This window comes from Leucopleurus acutus (assembly GCF_964270905.1).
Source record: "Leucopleurus acutus genome assembly, chromosome: 19".
In the NCBI taxonomy this organism is placed as follows: domain Eukaryota; kingdom Metazoa; phylum Chordata; class Mammalia; order Artiodactyla; family Delphinidae; genus Leucopleurus; species Leucopleurus acutus.
In genome coordinates this window covers 42,621,283-42,643,881 of record NC_139161.1, presented here as the reverse complement: position 1 = coordinate 42,643,881, position 22,599 = coordinate 42,621,283, and the positions used below count along the sequence as shown (strand labels likewise).

The 22,599-nt window shown below is 39.5% G+C and overlaps 1 protein-coding gene across 2 annotated transcripts in view; it reads right to left on the bottom strand.

Moving 5' to 3' along the window:
- Positions 1–22,599, bottom strand: part of MYO1D (myosin ID) — a 346,176-nt gene that overhangs the window by 200,407 nt on the left and 123,170 nt on the right. For both annotated transcript variants that reach the window (XM_082860517.1, XM_082860518.1), the window contains exons 12-14: positions 19,336–19,406; positions 15,788–15,862; positions 10,303–10,435 (exon numbers count right to left, since the gene is read on the bottom strand). In XM_082860517.1, the coding sequence (XP_082716643.1) occupies positions 10,303–10,435; positions 15,788–15,862; positions 19,336–19,406 (279 nt within the window). The remainder of the gene's footprint in view (positions 1–10,302; positions 10,436–15,787; positions 15,863–19,335; positions 19,407–22,599) is intronic.

The window sequence follows — 22,599 nt, the reverse complement described above, 5'->3', positions numbered from 1 at the left end:
ATAGCAAAACAATATACAAAATAAAAAGATCTGTAAGGGTCCAGATATTGGAGTTATCAGATAGAAATATTAAAACAACTATGCTTAGCATGTTCAAGATGACAAAAGACAATATTGAGAATTTTTTTAGAGAACCAGAAACTACAAAAAAGAACCAAACCAACTGGAAAACCTAGGACTTAAAAATACAATAATGGAAATTAAGAACTCAGTGGATCAGTAGAAGAGTAGATTAGAAATTGGTGAAGAAAAAAATTAGTAAACTAGAAGGAAGGTGAGAAGAATTTTCCCAGAATGGATCATGGAGATGGAAGATAAAGAAGAGAGGTTAAGAGGCACACAAGACACCGTAAAGTGGTCTAAGTAACTGGAGTCCCAAAGGGAGGAGACAGAAGGGGCAGAAGCAATATTTGAAGAGCTAATAGCCAAGAGCTTTGTAAAACTGATGAAAAACAATTAAGCTGTAACAAACTGAAGAAGTCCTACAAACTGCAAGCAAGATTTAAAAAGAAAAATGTACACCTAGGTACATCAGTTAAACTTCTGAAAAAATCAAAGAAGGGCAGCCAGAAGAAAAAAGGCTGACTACCTAAAGGAGCAACAAATAGACTGACAGCTGACTTCTCAAAAGAAAATATGGAATCCAGAAGATGGATGAGTATTGTCTGTGAAATGCTTAAAGAACTGCCAATGTAGAATTTCACACCCAGCAAAAACGTTCTTCAAGAAGGGAAACAGCATAAAATATTTCCAGAATTTGTCAACATCAGGCCTCAGATATAACAGGATGAAGTTCAGGCAGAAGAAGAATGGTCCAAGAGGAAGCTCGGTGATATAGAAAGAGGAAAAAAGAAGTAATAAATGAGTAAATCTAAACAGATATTGACTATTCCTAGTAGTAATAATAATGATGATGATCATGTCATCATCTTACTTGCTATATATATATAAATAAAATAAATATTTATAAGTACATGACCAAAAGAGCGCATAAGCTGGGAGGAAGACAAATGGAATTAAGATGTTTTATGGACCTTGCGCTGTCCAGGAAGGAGGCAAAAGCACCCAATAAGATTAGATTTCTATAATCCAGAATGACATTGTAATAACTTGAGTAACCACCAAAACAATATTATAGTGTAAATCTTCCAAAATAATAACGTGAATAAATGTAGTAATAAAAAATCATTGCAATACTGAGTGGTAGTGTGTGTGGGGGAGCGGCAGTGCAAGGAAAGGATGCCTCCCTAGGTTTAACTAAACATTCTGACTCAAAAGACTTACAGCCCGCACTTGGCAGGAGTCTACCCAGGAGGACAAGAACATGGCTTGCCAGCAGGCATGTCAAGGTCGTGCAGCAGTCCATACCGCAGTCAGGTAATAGCCTGGGCACAATAAGATGAGGTCCGTATCAGACAGATGTGGGAAGTGCCCTTGGTTTAAAAGCCTCATGCCCCATAGGATGCAATATCTCTTGTAACAACTCTAATGACATAGCTTCCAGGGTCCTTGAAAGGGACATGCCTAATACATGAGTCATCACACTCAGGAAGCCCAAAGTATGTCATCCCCACCAGACAATTATCATTCTCCCAGTACAGGTGCAATTTACCAATAGGGGTAATTTTTATCTTAAGTGATGTTGCCTAGTAATATAGTTGATATACATCATACTAGGTTAACAGGGGAACAGAGCTAGAAATTTAACTGAGGTTATCAAGCAGAAGGAATAGAATTTTGTTTACCTTTTGCCCACAGCAATCAATCAAAAAGATTAGGAAGCAAAGAAAAAGAAATATACAAGAGACAAACAGAAAGCACTAATGAGATGGTTGATTTAAATACAACATACGATAGCTACGTTAAGAGTAAATGAACTGGGCTTCCCTGGTGGCACAGTGCTTGAGAATCCGCCTGCCAATGCAGGGGACACGGGTTCAAGCCCTGGTCTAGGAAAATTCCACATGCGCGGAGCAACTAAGGCCATGCGCCACAACTACTGAGCCTGCACTCTAGAGCCTGCGAGCCACAACAACTGAAGCCCGCACGCCTAGAGTCTGTGCTCCACAACAAGAGAAGCCACCACAATGAGAAGCCCGTGCACCACAACAAAGAGTAGCCCCCGCTCGCCGCAACTAGAGAAAGCCTGCACACAGCAACGAAGACCCAACGCAGCCAAGAATAAATAAAATAAACTTATTAAAAAAAAAGAATAAATGAACTAAATGATTTATTTGAAAGACAAAGATGGTCAGAAGGGATAAACAACAAAACTAACTATATGCTATTTATGAGGGACAAACTTGAAACATAAGGATATGGAAAGGTTGAAAGTAAAAGGGGGGAAAAGGATAGACCATGCAAGCCCTGGCCAAAAGAAAAGCTGCTTTTAACTTTTTTATTCATGCAAAGCTGACTTTAAGGCAAAAAGCAATATAAAGACATTTCACAGTGATAAGTGACTCAAACACTAGGAAGATATAACAGTTCTAACTTGAATAAGCCTAATAAATTCTCAAAATATTTGAAGCAAAAATGGAAGGTACAACAAGAAGTAGACAAGTTCAGAATCAAAGTAGGTTTTATCACACGTTTCAGCACTGACAAAACAAAGTAATTAGTAAGAATGCAGAAACATTGGACAATAATAATATGACTAGCAAACTAATGGATGTGTATAGAATATTAAATGCAAATAATTTTAACACATAAACAAAACATATAATGAAAACTTCACAAATTTCTAAGGACTGAAATCACACAGAGTCTATCCTCTGATCAAATGAGATTACACTAGAAATCAAGAGCAAGAAGATAATTAGAAAACCTTATATCACTGGAAATTAAGAAATATACTTCTAAATTACCCTCGGGTCCAAAAGAAAATTACAGTATGAATTAGAAAATATTTTGAACTCAATAATTTATGCAATCATGTGGGCAAAGCAATCTTAGTGTAAGGTATCATTTGAGTAGTATAAGTAACTTCACTAAACAGAAACCAGTTGAATGGAATTTTACCAGTATTGACTGATTATGCACAGGAAGTGGTAACACTGGAATAGACACTTCATGACCAGCTAAGGGGTGGGGGGATGCCCTTTCATCCCGGTTAGTAACATAAAAACCTTCACATAAGGAAGCCAGTGGAAATGCTTTCTCTATATTTAATCAGCATTCTGTTTCAATTTATAAACACCGCCTCCTCTCTCCTTTGTAAATATCCAGGTTGACTCAACCTAAGAAATCCTAAATTTGACAAATTCTAAGTGTCTTATTAAGGTTAAATTCCCAAAGTTGACAGTGATCTTATTATCTTGCACTTACAAACCTGTTTCTCCCTATATTTTTGTGAAAAACATCCTTTGCCAAAGTACACCAATCAGTATATGTATTAGCAGAAGATACCTGATTTAGATATTCATCTATTGATATTTAACATGTGTTGAACAGTATCAAATAGAGTCAAAAGCAAATTCAAGTTATTTTATTACTAATTTACTGACTGTTCAGAGTGCTTTATGAGGTATCAAGAAGTATATAAAATTAGTAGAAGTCATTCTTTAGATTCAAAAGGCTTATCTAGGTGGCGATAAGACATGCATTTAAAAACACTGTGTGCTATAGTTAATAATACTGTATTGTATATTTGAAAGCTGCTGAGAGAGTAAATCTTAAAAGTTCTCATCACAGGGGAAAAAAAGTGTAACTGTGCATGGTGATGGATGTTAATTAGACTTATTGTGGTGATCATTTTGCAAAATATGCAAATATTGAATCATTACGTTGTACATCTGAAACTGATATACTGTTGTATGTCAATTGTATGTATGTCAATAAAATAAATAAATAAAATATTTACAAGTACAACAAAACAAAACCACTGTGTGGACTCTGAGAAAATGCACTTCTGGTGATGGAGGACTAGGCAATTCATATCAACCTTCCTGAGGAAGTCACTGAATAAAAGTGCTACACAAAATATGGGGAGAGGGGAGAAATCTCAATGCATCAAGAGCTGATCACATAGCCAAGATGAGAGTAAGACTGAAGTCCAGAGGGGTGTCTTAGAGGCAACCGTCGATCTGGAGAGGCAGCCGTGAGGCTGAGCACAGCTGCTGACAGCCTGTGGGGTTCAGGGGATGAAAGCTGGAACTTGAGACCTTGGATGCAGAACTACACGTTGGTCTGGAATCCTGAAGAGCTAAACCTGGGAGTTAAAGGTGAATGGAAGATAGTCTGGCACTTTCAGGGATGGGAGGCAGCTCACTGCTGAGCCACTACAGGTCCTGAAATTGGATTAAGGTTCCAGAATGTCAGAATTTGCCTGATATATCTTTTTAAATGTAAACTTTCAACTTTTCTGTTATGATTAGATGTCATTAATAAGTGGCAATGCATCTGTATTCTTTTTCTTTAATCTGATTTGATAATTTTTCTCCATTTACATTCACTGTAATTACTAATACATTTGGATTTATTTCTCCCATCTTTATTTGTCCCAGCTTTCCTATGTTATTTTGTCGCCTCTTTCCTATGTTTTTTAAGACTAATGATTTTTTTCTCATTCTGGCTTCCCCCACCCCCAACCACTAGTTTGGAAGTTATAAACTCATTTCTATTCTTTCAATGACTACACTAGAAAATTTTATATGTATTTATAACTCATGAGATATATGTATACCAATACTTTTGGTATTGGTGTATATATATAACCAATACTTTTATCCTTTTCCTGAACAACCAAGGACCTTAAACAGTTGAATTATAATCACCCACCCTTCCAATTTATATGTTATTGTTGTTGTGCTACTTAGCTCTAACCTGTATTTTTAATCCAATAAAATATTATTTTACAGAGTAAAATATTTACCAATATTTACCCACATATTTACCAATTTCTTTGCTCTTCATTTTGCATTTCAGACTTTCATTCAGTAATCAGACATCCTCCTACCTGACATATATCTTTTAGAATTTCCTTTACTGTGGTTCTAACTCTCTTTTTATTTTTCAGGAAGATTCTTTGTTGTGTCTCTGTTCTTGAAAAATATGAATTCTCTTGGTATAGAATTCTGGTTTAGTTATTTTCTCTTCAAAGCTAATCTGCTTTTAAGGTATCTTCTTCATCTTTGGTATTCTGGGGTTTCACTAGGTGCTTGGGAGCAGATTTCTTTTAATTTTTCCAGCTCGGGATACACTGGACTTCCTGACCCTGTAGAGTGGTGTCTTTCATCATTCTTGAAATTCTTTTTTCTTTTCCTTCTATCATTCTACCCATTCTCTCCTCTCCTTGTTTGACTCCGGTTAGATGCATGTTAGACCTTTTCATTTTATCTTCCATGTCTCTTAATGTGTCTCTTATAAGTTTAATTTCTTGGTCTCTTTAAGTGGGATTCTGGATAATTTCTTCAATTGTTTCTTTCATTTCCCTATTCTCTCTTCAGCTTTGTCTAAACTAATGTTCAACCTATCCACTGAGTTTTAATTATTTAGTTTTTTATTTCTATCAATTGCCTAGTTACCTGCTCTCAATTACTAGTTCTCATATTTTTAGGCCCTTCATTTCTTTTTTTTTTTTTTTTTTTTTGCGGTACGCGGGCCTCTCACTGCTGTGGCCTCTCCTGCTGCAGAGCACTATGAACTCCTTATTTTCCTTAGAACTCCATCTGTGGAAGTTCTTTAAGGTCTGGAATGAAGGTGGTTCCCTCACCTTGCTTCCGTCAGATGCCTGGGGGCAATACCAGACCTGAACTGACCAGGCTTGAGCCTTTTCAGGCCACCCAGGTAGTGTGAATTTGGACTGCAAATCTCATAAAAGCTGGCTTACAATTATAAATTCTCAAGGGATGGTCACCCACCCTGCTTGGCTCAGTGCCAAGGACCAAGACAGGCAGTTTTCCTTTCAGATAATGAGGGGTTACTTCTAGCTCATTCTAGAGGTAGCCCTCGGAGGAGGCAGCCCTCTGGAGACCCACCGTTGTGTGTGTGCGTGTGTTTGTGTGTGTACATATGTGTGAGTATGCATGTGGTTTGTGGTCCCTTGTTAGTCACCCTACTCTGGGCAGGCCCTGGGCTTCCCTCCAAGGACCAGCCTTGGATACCTATACTCAAAGCCACCCGCTTCAACAGATGCTGACAGGGTGAAAGCAGCTCTGGTGCTCTAGTTATTTTTCCCTTCATTCAGTTAATTTCCGCCTTCACTCAGCACCAGGCCTGCATGTTCTTTGCTTTCTTATTAGTTCATGACCGTATTCAGGAAGTTGGTTTTTATAACTTACCAATTTTTGGTTGCTCTCAGTTGGTTTTAGGGGGTGTTTTGTTCACCCTGTTGCTGGAAAATGCATTACTTACATGTATTTTAAAAATCTTCATGTTGATGTTCCTAGGTGAAAATCATCTCTAATTTCATTTTTTCATGTTAACCTTGTACCAAGGTAATATTAAGCTCATAAAATGAATTGGGTAGTGGCCTCTCTTCTTCCCTTCCTCGAAAACAGTGTATGTATGATAGGAATTACTGGCTCCCTGAAGGATTTGTAAGACTTACCTGTAAAACCATCTGGGCCTGAAGTTCTTGGCAGAACTGGGGGAAGGCAGACTTCTGATTAGTGATTCAGAATCTTTAAATTTATTCAGGCTTTCTATTTCTTCTTGAGTTAATTTTGATAACATTTTTCTAGAAAACTAATTTTTCAAATTCACTGGCATACAGTTGTTCATAATATTCTGATACTTTCAAAAATCTCTGCAGCATATAAAGTTGTATCATTTTTTCATTCTTAACATTATTTTCTCTTTTTAAAATAAGTTTTTTAAAGGTCTATTTGATTAATTTTTTGATTACTTTTAGTTTTTGCTATTTAAAAATTATTTTCTTAATTTTTTTCTTTAGATTTTCTTTGGATTTCCTTTTCTGGCTTCTTAAGTTGAACTTAACTCATTTACTTTCAGTCTTCCTTGTTTTTTTTTTGTTGTTGTTGTTGTTTTAAATAAAGGCATAACAAGTAGACCACTTTAGGAGTATTTTTAAGTTCCCAAGCAGATTAAAAAAAAAAAAAACTTTTTTGATGCTGATTTTCATTTCATTTGCTGTGAGGATGGAGATGCATCTATATATACATTTGTTAAAACAGTTGAGACTTCTTTTGTGATCTAGCATGTGGTCAATTCTTGTAAATGTTGCATGTATACCTGAAAGGAATATGTATTTCTTATCCCCTGGGTATAGAGATCTTTTGATCTATTAGATAAAGTTTAAATTTGGCTGCTGCACTCTTACGAAGGTTTTTGCTTGATCTGTTTCTGGTAGAGTTGGTTTAAAATCTCCCTCTGGGACTGTGGACCTGTCAATTTTGCCTTTTACATTTTTTTCAGGTTCTTTTTTTTTTTTTTTTTTTGCTTTATAGAGTTCAAGTACCATCATGGCTGTGCTGTTAGGTAGCTAGTTCAAAATGGCTTTATTGAGTATTTTCATTTTATTATGATAGTCTCTTTATCTGTAATAATAATTTTTTTCCCTTAAGTTCTATGTTTTTTCACACTAATATTGTTTTCACCAGGTTTTTTTTTGGGGGGGGGGGCTTGATATATCTTTACCCACCTTTTTGTTCTTAATCTTTCTGCATAGTGTCAACTAGGTAGCTCCTATAAACAACATGGCAAAACCTTGGTGTTACTGCAGATTCAGTTCTAGACCATGGCAATAACATGAATACTGCAATAGGCTAAGTCACACGAATTTTCTGGCTTACCAGTGCATACAAAAGTTATGTTTACATGTCACTATAGTCTATTAAGTGTGCAGTAGAATTATGCCTAAAAAAAAACAACACCTGAATTAAAAATACTTTATTGCTAAAAAACGCTAACCATCACCTAAGCCTTCAGCGAGTCATAGATCATCAAAGATCACTGGTCACAGATCACCATAGCAAATACAACAATAATGAAAATGTTTGAAATACTGCAAGAATTACCAAACTGTGACACAGAGATACAAGTGAGAAAATGCTGCTGGGAAAATGCTGCTGGTAAACTTACTTGTTGCAGGGTTGCCACAAAACTTCGATGTGTAAAAAATGACGCACTATCTGTGAATTGCAATAAAACAAGGTATGCCTGTACCTGGATTTTCCACCTATCCAGTCTGTTTAGTCTATTTACATTTATGGTGAGTACCAATTAATTAGATTTATTTCTATCATGTATGTATTTTCTAAATGTAACATTTTTCCTTTGTTCCTGCCCTGCCCACCTTCCTGCCTTCTATTAGACTGATAGGTTGTCTCTATTCTTTTGCTTGTCCCTACTCTCTCCCTCATTCCCCCACCTCACACAGCCTGGGGAGCTGCAGCAGAGACTGCTAGACTCGTCGCCTACCTCACACACGGTAACTTTTTTTCCTACTTCAAAACAGAAAACTTACTTCTAGCTGGGTGCACTGCTGACCAGAATAAAAAGGCACTTCCCAGCTTCCTCGGCAACTAGGTACAGCAAATGAGATGTCGCTAAAGTGCTATATGAGACTTCCAGGAAGTCTCTTTAAAAGGGAAGAGGCTCCAATTGCCATCTTGGACCCGGAGAAGGGATGCCAAGCACTAGGATGGTAGAGCAGAAAGACAGAAGGAATTTGTCTCTAATAACCTTAGAGCTGCTATACCAGTACTGGGATAATTTCTCCTGTACTCCATTTACAGAGAGAGAAATAAATGTCTTTTTTTTTTTTTTTTTTGCGGTATGCGGGCCTCTCACTGTTGTGGCCTCTCCCGTTGCGGAGCACAGGCTCCGGACGCGCAGGCTCAGTGGCCATGGCTCACGGGCCCAGCCGCTCCGCAGCATGTGGGATCTTCCCAGACCGGGGCACGAACCCGTGTCCCCTGCATCGGCAGGCGGACTCTCAACCACTGCGCCACCAGGGAAGCCCTGTCTCTCTTGTTTAAGCCACTAATTTGGGGAGGGAGGGTTCAGTTGTTTAGTAGCTGAATGCAATTGGCCATACAGAAATTATAGATGGTTCTAGAATTTTTATTTAAAAATTCACATTTGACTACCAAAGTTAGAAAACAAAAGTGATTCTTTTCTAGTTAATTGAACAAATCGAATATGTTTTATAAACAATATATTTATAATTAATGTATTGTATAAAATACATTTTATAAAATTCTGTGTTCAACTCTGTTTCTTGTGTCCCATGCGTTCCTTCTAGGTTCACTTTCCTTCTTGCTGGATGAGAGAGGTTGAAGCTGACATGCAGAGAGAAGCTGAGGGACAAGAGGAGGGGCCCTGAGGGTATTCTAGTCTATGCTCCTGTGTCCTTACCCCTCCCCTGCCTTTCTGGATTTTTGATTATACAAGCCAACACACTGTGCTTATCTGTTGTCACCTGGGGGCAAAGAATCCTGACGAAAAGAATAGAAAGCTACTGAATAGATGTGTTCTTGTGGCATTTGCCTAATTTATCCACAGGGAAGTAACCAAAAATAATATAGATTTAAATTTTTAGAGAGGAAGTTGATTTAAAAAAAAAAAAAGTTAAAAATGAAGAAGAAAAAATATACTGGAAAAGCACCAGAAGAGAAAGATAAAAATGAAGGCACTAAAAATAATGAGTCCCAGAATGCTGCCTAATTTATCAAACTTGTCAACAGCAGCAGTTAAGAGTAGAAATCTGTTCTTTAAGGGGAAAAAAAATCCCAGACTGAAGTTATCAAACAGTATTAGACCTCAAAGGAACAATAAAAAGCAGAAATAACTGCCAATAATACATCTTTTTTTTTTATATACATCTATTTAAATACATCTATTTAAAACACCCTAAGGACAATACTTAAATACTAAACTTCCTCTTAAACCTCTATCTGGTCATTTTGTATTCAGATACAACAGAAAGATGGTATATGTTACAATTTATTTCAAGATTTTTTTTTTAAGCCAGGCCCTGTCTTCAGCACAGGGCTGAAGTTTATTTTGTCAGGCATATACTATGCCTGTAGTATACTGCTTTTTTGTTTTTTTAAAGATCTGACTAAGACTTTCCCATTAATGACTACAGTAGGATAAAAGGCCCAAATTTAAGAAGAGCATTTCATCTGGGACACAAACAACTGTTTTACCAAGCTATGTTAAAAAACAAACAAACAAAACAGGATTAAGAATGCTATTGTAACACTCACTTTCAACATGTTCTTCAATTTGATTTACTATAATCACCTACCAAGCAAAGCACACAAACATTCTCTATAACATACATCAAGAGGGAATCTATGAAATGAAATGGATATTTTAAAAGACAGTAATTACCTTTGATGCAAGGTTGTCTACTAAAGCAATCATAGAATTCTTAAATAAGGTGGCGGCAGTCAGAGGTCTCTTGGTCACCTCTGTAATGCTCAGTTTGCCTTCGGGCCACATATTCTTCAGCACAGGATTTGAACTGAGAAGCACAGAAAGAGTGGTTTGAATGCTACATTCATATAAGCTGAATATGAATTGCTAAGCAATCCTGTTGAACTGTATCCTGGGAGCCACGATTGCACTGCAGACAGAACTCACAAGCCCTGATTGGAAAAATGATTCCATCCAGAAAATTAGGCTGAGAGTATAATTACAGATACTGCACCACAGAGTGAGCTGTGTCCAAACGAGACCACATTTGAAAAATTCTTTAAACTTCTTTAAAGTGACCTCGATGTTATTATTATGCAGGATCCTCAAATGGTTGCATAGCTCTGATACCATATACCTAAAATAAAATGGTTTTGGCGGTCGTTAAAAGAATGAGAACAAACCACTAGTAGGAAAACAATCCTCAATGTCATGGGCAGAAGTCATGAAAGAGAAAGCATCTTTTAATTGAAACAAATATTCATACAGTATAGGTCACAAAAAGCCAGGTCTTTCAAACAGCACAGATAGGAATAGAAAATAACCACTTTTACGTTGTCATCTAGTAAATCCCTTTACTGCAGCTGAATTATGAACACATTTATAGGTAGCACCGGCGGTTACAATATTTTATTGATGTGACACTAAGACGGCTGCAATCCAATTCTTAAAGTTACTTAAGGCCAGTTTTCAGGCTAAAAATGATATACTGCATTCTTTATTTGGCTCAGTGGAGACATTTTTATAAACATGTACAGTGGTCTCGGCTCTGATTTTCTTCCTGTTTCATTTTGGGTGCTTTTGATTTTCTAAGAATTTTTATTGGAGTATAGTTGATTTACAATGTTGTGTTGGGACTGACATATACACACTACTATATATAAAATAGATAACTAATAAGGAGCTACTGTATAGCACAGGGAACTCTAATCAATACTCTGTAATGACCCATATGGGAAAAGAATCTAAAAAAGAGTGGATATATGTACATGTGTAACTGATTCACTTTGCTGTACACCTGAAACGAACACAACATTGGGTGCTTTTGATTTTAAAGTAATTGGAACTCGAAATGTTGCTTGCGTCCTGGAAACTTTTCTCTTGTCAGAATTTTTTTTTTTTTAATTGGGGATTGAGAATAGAAAAGACCTAACATGGATTTTTTTTTTTTCTAACTGTGTTTACTGCTGCCATCATTTTGCCCACTTTTCTTTTCCTGATATAAAACTGAGAAAATTGAGTTGGTTCCCCAAACACCTAGTAAATTTCTGTACAAAAAGGCTCTAAATAATAGCAGCAAACTGCCAGAATGGATGACAAGAGTGAGGAAGATAAATGGTGAGGTGAAGACTGACTGCATCTGTGAATGAAGGCAGAAAAAGAAAAACAGTCCTAACCCTCGCCATTGCCAGCAAGCTGGGACAACTACCATCAAAAGTGGCTATAAAATAATGCATGATCTGTGGTTCATGGACCCAGTTTTATTACCTTCTACTCCTATTCCATAATTTTCCAATGATACATGTATCAATAAAAATGACCACATAGGGCTTCCCTGGTGGCGCAGTGGTTGAGAGTCCGCCTGCCGATGCAGGTTCGTGCCCCGGTCTGGGAAGATCCCACATGCCGCGGAGCGGCTGGGCCCGTGAGCCATGGCCGCTGAGCCTGCGCGTCCGGAGCCTGTGCTCCGCAACGGGAGAGGCCACAGCAGTGAGAGGCCCGCGTACAGCAAAAAAAAAAAACAAAAAAAACAAAGACCACATAAATGTTTATTGCTTTTCCTTAACTTTTCCATTTCAATCTTTAGCAGAGAGAGAACTTGAGGCAATGGCTCTCAACCTTTAGTGCCCACAATGCCTGGATGCCTTCCTAACACCTCTGGAATAGAATTTCCAGAAACTAGAGCGTGTGCACTTTGAAAATCCTGATGCACATCAAAGACAGAAAATCACTGGCTTTTCTGCCCTCAGTTGCACCTTACTCCCTTTTGGTCTTGTTTCAGACACTACCTTGTAAATGAAGGGAGGGGGGAATGTTGAGAATGAAGGAAATAAGATGTTTATTATTATTACATTATTAAACAGTAGAACTGATGCATAATGAATCAAAACAGACACATACAATTGTTTTAAAGAAAAAGAACTTTCAGGCCAGTAAGTCAACACACTTTACAAACTTATTTAAAAGAAACTTTCCCTTAAAAGGGAAGCTTATTTATCCAGAAACCCAGTACATATAACAGATAAGGCGGAACTTAGCTGGCTAACGAGAGAGTGGTAAAGAGCGATCTGTGCACCTCGCATGCCACCTGCTTGCTCCTTGCCTCCTTCCCTTTATATATACACACACATGCATGTGCCTGCACACATGCACGGATACTCTACAGAACTAGAGGTCCAGGGATTACCCTTTAAACAGATAGAAAGAAAGAAAGGATTGAATTTGGAAAGGTCATTTAGCCATGGAAGCATCGAAAAGGCAAAGGTAGCCCATCTAAACACCATCTAGGAGGATGGTTTTAACCAAAATAATTTCAAGACTTTCCATCCCCCTGGCAAGGCCTTTCCTACTACGGAGATATATACAAGTTGCAGTGAACAGACTTTTAATGTTTTTATACCTTTGGCAAGACCATCCCTGTTGTGAAATGGATTCATCTTAGACTGATGCCCTTAACTGTTGGATTTATCTAAGTTCCTTTGTTCTGATTCCAGGCTTACCAAGCAATTAAGCATTCTATAGGTGATATTTTTCACGGTCAGTTAACAGAGTTCTATTTGACTTCCCAGGCAGGTTTTCCAATAGGGAAGAAGAGCCTGTTATCCCCATGCAAGTGTTCCATACCATGAGCCCGTTAGATTGTCCACTGGAAATAAATCTGCTTGCTGGTCTGTTTCTGCACTGGTCCTGTGAGCTGGGGGTTACGTGAATCTACCACTAGAAGGTGCAGCTGTTCTCTGTGAGCTGAACCTCTGGGCTGTGATAATTCAAGAAGGTAACCAATGCCACCCTGTGCAGCCTCCTGGTACACAGCCTGCTGCCTTCCCCGGGCAACACACCCTGACTTTGTCACTGGCCGACTGAGGCCGTTTTTCCGATTTGACTTTTTGACATTTTCTACACACACAGCAACGCCAGACTCTTTGATTTCTCTCTCAAAATGGGCGCATCTTACCTGATAAACCGAGCATTGAAACTTCTTTCTGAAACTCTCTTCTCCCCAAACCAGCCCTCACATGGGTCCCCTCTCACATTCCCACATCTCTGTGACTTTCTAGTGGTGACAGCTCCATCTCTGCTCTTGGAGGCTTCATCCATACAGATGAACCATTTTATACCAAAACCTCTTGAAAGAACTGTTGAAACACACTTTCTCCACATTCTCATTTTCTGCATTCTCTTGCGCCCGCTTCCGTCAGACATCTTGTCTTCACGACTCTACTGAAGCCAGTGTTGTCAGGGTCCCAATGACCTTCATGTTTGCAAATCCAATGGTGAATCTTGGTCCTCACAGGACTCTGCTCTTGACAGTGTTTGACACAGTTTATCTTTTTTACTTGACCTGGCCTCCCTGACACCAGATTCCTGGCTTTCTTCCTAACTCACAGGCATGCGCTCAGTTTCCTTTGCTAGTTCCTCTTTCCTTGCTTGACTCGAAATGGTAGAGTATCTCAGGGATTCATCTTTCAACCAACCTCTTCTCTCTTATTTTTTCTCTCTGCTCACCCTAGACAAACTCACCCAGGACTATGGCTTTAAATACTATCAACAGACTGGTGACCATGAATTTACATCTCTAGTCCCGCCTTTACTCTGAGCTCTAAATGCACACAAACAATTGCCTATTTGGCATTTTCAACTGGATGCCCCAAACGCACCTCCGACAAAACGTATCCAAAACGAAACTCTTGATTTCCCCCCAAAATGAGCGCCTCCTCTTGTCTTTCCCACGATCAAGCATCCCTTCCCCATTGCTCAGGCATCGTCTTTGATTTCTGTTTTTCTCACATCACACATCCTATCCATCAGCAAATCTTGCTGGCTCTACTTTCAAAACATCACCCACTCAGACCACTTCTCATCATCTCTGTAACCCCATCCATGCCTCAGCCTGGATCACTAAACGAGCCGCCTACTTGGTCTCTGCATGTCTACTCTTTACAGTCTGGGTTTTACACAGCGGCGCCAATGATTTCTTTAAAATAGAGATCATATCACACCATCCATTCCAATGGCTTCCCATCATGCCTGGCTCATGGACTCTTCATGAGCTGGGCCCTGTGGACCTCTCTGCAGTCATTCCCAATCGCTCTCCCCTCCCCTCACTGATTTCAGCCACACTGGCCTTCCTCCCGTCCTCAACACACCCAAGCTCGTTCCCACCTTAATGCCTTGGTGAACTAGCCCTTCTCTCTGCCTGAATGCTCCCCCTCTCTTCCCCGCCATGTTCATGGTTCATGCTCTCACTTCACTCAGGTCTCAGCTCAAATGACCTCTCTTTTAAGAAGCCTTTTCCGACCACCCTACCTGTAATGCCTCCCCGGCCCTTCCTGGTCTGTACCCTTCAATCTCTCACCTACTTTACTTTTCTTCACAGCACTTGTTACCACCTGAAAGTTCGTTGTTTTGTTGCTTTATTAACTGTCATCTCCACTAGAATAAAAGACCTCAGGAGGGCAGGGGCTTTGTACCCCAAGAGCACAGAAGAAAGTGTAGCTCAGAGGTGCTCCATATACCTTGTCTGAGCTACTGACCAACAGGCTGAGTAGACTTAATACATGAGCGACAACACTTCAATCCAAAAGGAGCAGCTGGCTAGGAAGCTTCTCTTCCTCATAGGCCTTCTTTCCAAGGTATCCGTACTGGGTGTGAACTTGCTCTCCTCTGCCTGGTTTTACTTCTCCACAGATTTTTCCCATTTTCTTGGATTGTGAGAAGATTCTGACCACTCAGGATCTATCACCACTGACACCACAGCCACTCTGATATCAGGGTGGTCCCCTGGCTGGAGACACTACAAAGACGCTACAGTGGGAATCTGAGTATGTAAAGCTTTCGGCTGGGCCAGAGGTTATTTGACACTCCCCCATGGCCACTGGCCTGGCCGGGGGACTGCTGCGTACACTGGCGGGGGTGTTGGAGGATGGCGGCGATGAACAGAGAAACTGAGGCGACCCAAGGGAAATCAAGGGACATCATATTAGTAACAGGGTTCCTGCCCTAAGCTTACAGATTTTATCATCATAAAGTAATATATTATTTCACTCATTAAGTATGATCAAGCAGAACTAGAAAAATTACCAGAAACTCTTAAAATTGTCACATAAAATAATGGGCATACATATTATGTAATATGTCAAAGAGCTTAACATAAAGACAAATAATACAATTTCAATCCTACCTGTTATACATGAGGCGCTTGAAATCCTGAAATAAGGTGTCTTTGTTTTTGTCAATAAAACCAATGACAGAATAGCTAGTTGAGAAAAAAGAAAAAGAAAACACATTATTCACCAAGCGAGAGCCACTTTTCAGCTTTTCTAGAAGTCTACACGCCTTTCCACAGTTAAATTATGCAAGCGATCATCTATAAAGCTAATACTGTCCACCCAGTGCTGGGTTAAAGAATAACAAATTCACCTCCCGTACAGAGCGGGTGCTGTTTCTAGTCCTCAAAAGGAGACAAACATCAGTGTCATCATTATGATTAAGATCATCATTCTCTACTGGTTTGTTGCTTACCTCAAGACGATGACTTTTAAAAAGACAGCTGTATTTATCATCCAGCATTCCTAAGATAAAAGCAAAACGGCAACGTACAGGATCTAACAGTCTCATCCGTAGGGAGGTCAAATGACTTGCCTAAGGCTTGCTCACTGTGCTCAGGGTGGGAGAAAAGAATCCAAGAAGAACTGCAAAGGATGGTAAGATTTGGATAAGCAGAAGAGAAAGGGGAAGGCAGATCGCACAGGGAAACCGATTAAATGAAAGGGCGGGAGCAGGCACATGCGAGGAGTGCTCAAGAGGAAGCGAAAAGGTCAGTGTCCATGCTTTGGAGAGAGGGACGCGAGCAACGTCTTGAAGGTCCAGCTAAGACTGCAGCTGGTGACAAAGGTAGGAATGGGGGTTGCTCTGCTGCGGTGACTGGCATGGCTCTAGAGGGAGAACACTGGGGGATGAGGGGGGGATAACAGGAAGGGAGGGTTCTACATGAGAGGAGGATGGGTAAGTAGCAACACTACAGAGGCAGCCACTGCTTCCAGCTCTCCTTTCTTGCCTGACTGTATCGTCTTCCTTGTCAATCGCATCGAACTCTGACCTTGCACCAATGTTCCAGCCTTACATGTCTAATTCTGCAAGAACGTTCCTTCAGGCTGTGCTGCCCGTGGGCATACTTTAAGGCCGTCAGGTCCAAAATTAGTTCCTTGCGTCCTCCAACCTCAGTCTTCTTCCTAATACCTGCAAGTCTCTTCTGACTGAGCCCTTGTAGTCACCTGACTCTTCATCTATCACTGGACCCATACAATTCAAACTTCAGACTCCTTATTTTGGCCTTTAAGACTCATTGTGATTTGATCTCAATCTACTTTTCTAGGCGTTCCTACTTCTCTATGCCACCAAAGGATACACTCCAGTCAAATGGGCCTAGTTACTACTTCCTAAATATTTTTAGCCTCCTTTCCCCTTTCTCCTATAAAAATAATTCCTAGCACCCAAGGACCAGCATCTGCCTTCCTGGGTTTACCACACACAGTTAGAAGTATTATATCATTTGCTTATTCTGAATTCTGACAACACATTATTACTCATATGGCAATTATGTTCAACCATCTTTTGCTGTATCAGTGTATGCATATAAATGTGTATATATACGTATATGTATATATGTATGTGTATGTGTATATATATATGGGAGTGTGTGTTAATAAATACATGCACACAACCACGTATGTATGTATGCATCTTACATGGAAAGCTCTTTGTGGGCAGGGACCATACTTTATAAAGTATTGTGCTCACAGAAGATACCCAGCAAAAATCTGAAAAAGGGTTAAGAAGAGCTTAAGAAGAGCTTAAGAAGAGGAGGGTAAGTCTGAGGCATCAAATATTCCCCTGTGGGCCTGGCTAGCTTTCTGGACTGCGAGTCTGAAAGCCTAGTTACTGTCTCAGCTATTCCATAAACTTGCTGTGTGACCTTGGGTAAGAATTTTACACACTCTGCATAAATTTCTTCATGCCCTGCATGTTCTCTAAGGCCTCTGTCCAGCTCTGCAGTTATGCCAACCTGGGCTGTATAAAAAGTACCCTATAAGTGAGGCCTGGATTTTCAGAGGCAGGTACCTGCGTGGTACTGGATCTTCCCTCTTCAGTATTCTGGAACCTGGAAACAGCATCAGAAAAAGCGGATAATGGTGCCATCCCAGCACTAACAGCTAGTTTGACAGAGGGGGGATGATAATTTTGAGCCATTTTATTTTATGATTCTAGAGTTTTAATTTAAATCAGGAACAGCTATTAAAATTTCCTCAAATGTCTTTTTGGCATCTATAGAGACGATCATTTGCTTTCTGTTGTTGTTTAATTTCTTCCTGTAATGGGTTACATGAATAGAATTCCTAATGTAAAAAATAAGCAGAAAGGAAAAGAGGGGACTTCCAACAAAAACAAGATAGTAAGCAGTGTTGGGTGGGCAAAACATAGTAAGTGTAGCAGACTGGAAAATGCCACCTTTGAAAGACAACCATGTCAAATTCCCTGGAACCTGCGAATGTCACCTTATATGGTAAAAGATGTGATTACGTTAAGGACCTTGGGAGGAGAAATTCATCCCGTGTATTCAGGTGGGCCTTAAATGCCATCACAAGTGTAGTTTTAAGACAGAGGCAGATTTCACACAGACACCCTGAAGAGGAAGAGGCAGTGTGACCACAGAGGCAGAGACTGGAGTGATGCAGCCGCGAACCAAGGAATGCTGGCAGCCACCAGACGCTGGGGAAAGCAAGGAACAATCCTCTAAAGCCTCCAGAGTGTGGCCCTGCCGACTCCTAGATTTCTAACTTCTGGCCTCCAGAACTGTGAAAGAATAAATTTCTACTGTTTTACGTCACCAATTTGTGGTCATTTGTTACAGCAGCCCTAGGAAATGAAAATACTAAGGTGCTTATATTTTTTTACTTTCATTTTCTTCCCCAATTTCTACTTTTATTGTATTATAATCAGAAAACGTAGCTTGTGAGAATTTCACTTTTTCAAATAACACTTGAAAATTCATATGGTAAACTGGTTTTTGCTCATACAGTTACCCAACCACTAGTAGTTCTTTATGTACAATGGTGACTTTCACCTCTGGGCCTGCAGGCCTGCTATCTCTTCTGCTTGGAATGCCCTCTCTTACTCTTCTCTTCCTAATTCTGTCTTCTGACGAAGCCTCTTTTACTTCTAGGACTCAGCTGGGACATCACTTCCTACAAGGCTTGGCCACACTCCTCACTCTGGGTTAATTACTCCTCCTCAGTGTTCCCATAATGCCTTGCATGTCTCCAATTTAACCCTTTCTATTCTCCATTATAACGACTTATCATGTATTCTGCCTGTATCCTCCACTAAACGGTTAGCTTCTTCAGGGCACGGCCCATATTACCCACCTTTCTATCCCAGTTCTTAACATACTTCCATGGTTTATTTAACCATCAGCTGATTCTGACTGAGTGCCAACAATGCCAGGAACTGTGTATGGTCACGTGGTGTGTCTTCAATAAATGTTTGAAAAGCAAGGGATGAATGAAGCTATGGCAATGTTTTAAGTGAAGAAATTAAAATATACTGGCATATGAAATGGCTGGAAAATGCAAATGAATACAAAAAGCAATTTCCATTTTCCTTGACTATATTTTCTGAAGTGAGGCTGCATGCAAGTCATCACATCGGGTACCAGAGTAAGATACTCACACCACGTCACCTGCATAATGTCGAATTCGAAAATCTCGGTCAAACTCCAGGATTTTGTCCGAGGCGCAGAGCTGAGAAATCAAGAAGGGGATGATCTTGAAAACAGACATTCTCTCTTTCCTAAAAATATATTGCAACTTAATAGGAGAGGATAATCATGTCACAAATCACGATATCATTCGGAAGGAAATCACACTGAGTGGGGCTTGATTTAATTTGGCACATGTGGTAAAGACCGAGAACTTTCACCAGAAGTCCACATAGTCAGACTTCATTTCTTGGCCGAGTGACCAAGTTCTGGATGATGGAAGGTGAGTTCAAGTGAGCTGAGGCTGTTCAAGGCCAAAGCAGGTAAGAAGTGGGTGATTCTCCTCTGTACTTTCTTTTCACCTCCCACTAGTTGGATGCAGAGAAGGATAGTCCCCAGGGGCTGGAAGAGCCAGAAGATGGAAGAAGTCTGGTTCCCTGGGAGGGAACCAGACCTCTATTGTCTATGACACTTAAATCTTGGCTGCTATCTTAACACAGCCCAGCCTACCTTGACTGACAGAGTCTCTTTCTCCTCCATGTCCCACTTAAGGAGGACCATATTGAGGGTTTGCTATCTCCTAGGCATGGACATCTCATTCCATACTCACAACTGACATCTAAACTAAGTATTATGGGCTCTCTTTTACATACATGGAAACTAAGGTTCAAAGAGATTAGGTAACGGGCCCAAGGTCCAGCTGGTAAGCGGTAGCTCTGGGAAGGATTCTTGGGACTGAATGCAATGTCTGTACTCTCCTATGTACACAACAACCTGGCTCACCTGTCTTCTGCTAAGCTGGGACTCCAGGTCTATCGCTTCCCAGATCAACCTTCTGCGGCTGTTTCTCACTGAAGAGGAACTTTATGGGAAGGCAGTTTTTATATAGCCCTGGGTCTCTATAACTTTCTGCAATTTCCTTATTACAGTAGCACCTAGATTCTCTGACCGCCCTGTGAAGGATCACTTGATATCCTACAGATTCAAAAGCAGACGTCTAAGAATCCCTAAGCATTGAGTGCAGTTACATACAAACACCACTTGACTTGTAGTGTCAGACAACAAACAACCCTAACCAGGCTGGTGGGTTCTATGTGGATGTCTAGAATATTAAAGGAACAATTAGCCTATTAATTCAACAAATGAATAATTATAGGAAGTCAGTGTCAGACTTCCAAGGTTCCAATCTTGGCTCTCCCACCTACTTGCTCTGTTTCCTTTAGTAATCACTTATTTCAGAGAGTTGGTCTGGAGGTTAAATGAACTATGGAGACCAAAGTGTCTAACATTCCGAGGGGTCTCATTTAATTCCTCTTTCCTTCTCTCTCTCTTATTAACCACTTTTACAAAACCCTTTTCCTTATCAAATGCCCAAAGGAAAAGGACCCAAGAGATATCTATACTATTATAATTGAATATTCTTACATTTGGATACTGCAAAGTCTTAACTGATCTAAACACAGAAGTTTTTAGATTTTTCTTTACTTTATAAAAAATAATACAAGTTATATATTTATCATTCAACTTTATATGTTAATAATATTTTAGAGTTATTTTATGGTTTATTGGATCATCTGCCTGCCTCTCCATGATAACTTTAAGGCATGAGAAACAATTTAGCCCCTAAATAAGCATAAGCCAGAAACTCCTTATTTAACCTGCCAATAATTCTAGCTAATCATTAATAACCAATAGCAATGATAATACCTGCTTTAACATACAGAATAATAGCACTTATTTAACAGAAAGACTCATAGTGATGGAAATATCCTGACAGCTTGGTTATTTCATTTCTTTCCTTCATTAGGCAAAAATCCCAGAAAAGAACACACAAAAAACTTCCATCTCAGGATTTGTCTGGGGGAGGATGCTGAGGGAGAAAGGAGCCACCTGGTCTGAGAGTTGGGAAAACCTGGGCTCCCACATTAAAAAAAAAAAAAAAAAAAAAATTCCACCTCCACAGATAAATTACTATTTAGCATTTCCTATCAAGTCAGTAGCAGCTGCTTAAAAGTACCGTACGTACAGTTTCTACTGTAAATATGAAATTATATTTCAAAATATTTGGTTGATAAATCCGAGTGTATAAATGGCCAAGGTGAAACATAACAAAATGAAGTGATTTCTCACATGAGAATCATAGTTATTTATTTAAACAAAGTGGAGCCTTGCCTGTTTTAGTTTGGAATTCAATATTTCAAAAGATCTATTTGGTATGATTGTGCCCAATTCAACTGAATTTAACAAACACAGATTGTCTACCAATGCCAGGCGAGTCTCCAAAACCTGAATTGTGACTATAAAGGACATTTATACCCAACCCCTCAGAGACAGGACATTTGCCCTGTAATCATGCCGTCTTTAAAAGCACCACTCTAAATTATTTACGTGGCTTCTAACTTGGCTCACTGCTCTGTCCCCAGCACCCAGGATTGTACCTGGAAAATGAGACGCACTTAAGTATCTGCGTTATAAATAGGAAATGACTGAAGGGATAACCCTAGCTAGACCCCTAATGTCAAAGATCAGACTGTAGCATCTGAAAGCTGACTTACAGCACGCTACAAGTTAGTCCTCAGTAACAGACCAAGGAGAATATTTTACAAATAAACTAGTCTAAAATAAATATCAGCCAGTAATCTATATCTTGATGATCTGTGCTTTCTCCAGTTAGTTGGGGAATCTTACTGTTCTGATTACATAATTTCAGAAGGGACAAAGTCAGAATAGATTTATTCATGCTAAAAAGTGGCAGTGGGTCATAGATTTATATTGAATTATGGAGGAGCAGAAACGTTGGCCCTTTTCCTTCTGGAAGTGAAGAAGAATGGGGCCTGTTTTTCCTTCAGTTTATGGTTGCTAGACAAGCCTACATTTGTAAGGAACACCTAGGGGTGATGGCGTGTCTCTTCTATGCCAAGTATTACGGCAAACATACTATATGCAAGGCACAGCACAAATGTCGGATAACCACGACTGCCACCAACTATCATGGAGATACGATCTGCTTATAACATTTTTAGAATGTGAAAAATAGGGACTTAAGAAGGATAACCATTCATTTAAGGAATGAGTTTCCTTGTAACACTAGAATTTCAGCTCGAATTTCTCTGTTTTCAAGAAAGTCACATAGTCGGAAGAACTACAGCAGAGAACACATACTACATTTTTGTAACTGAGGATTACAGTAAAAAGTCAAGGACAAAAGCTATTTTCAGTGCCAGAATTATCAGATG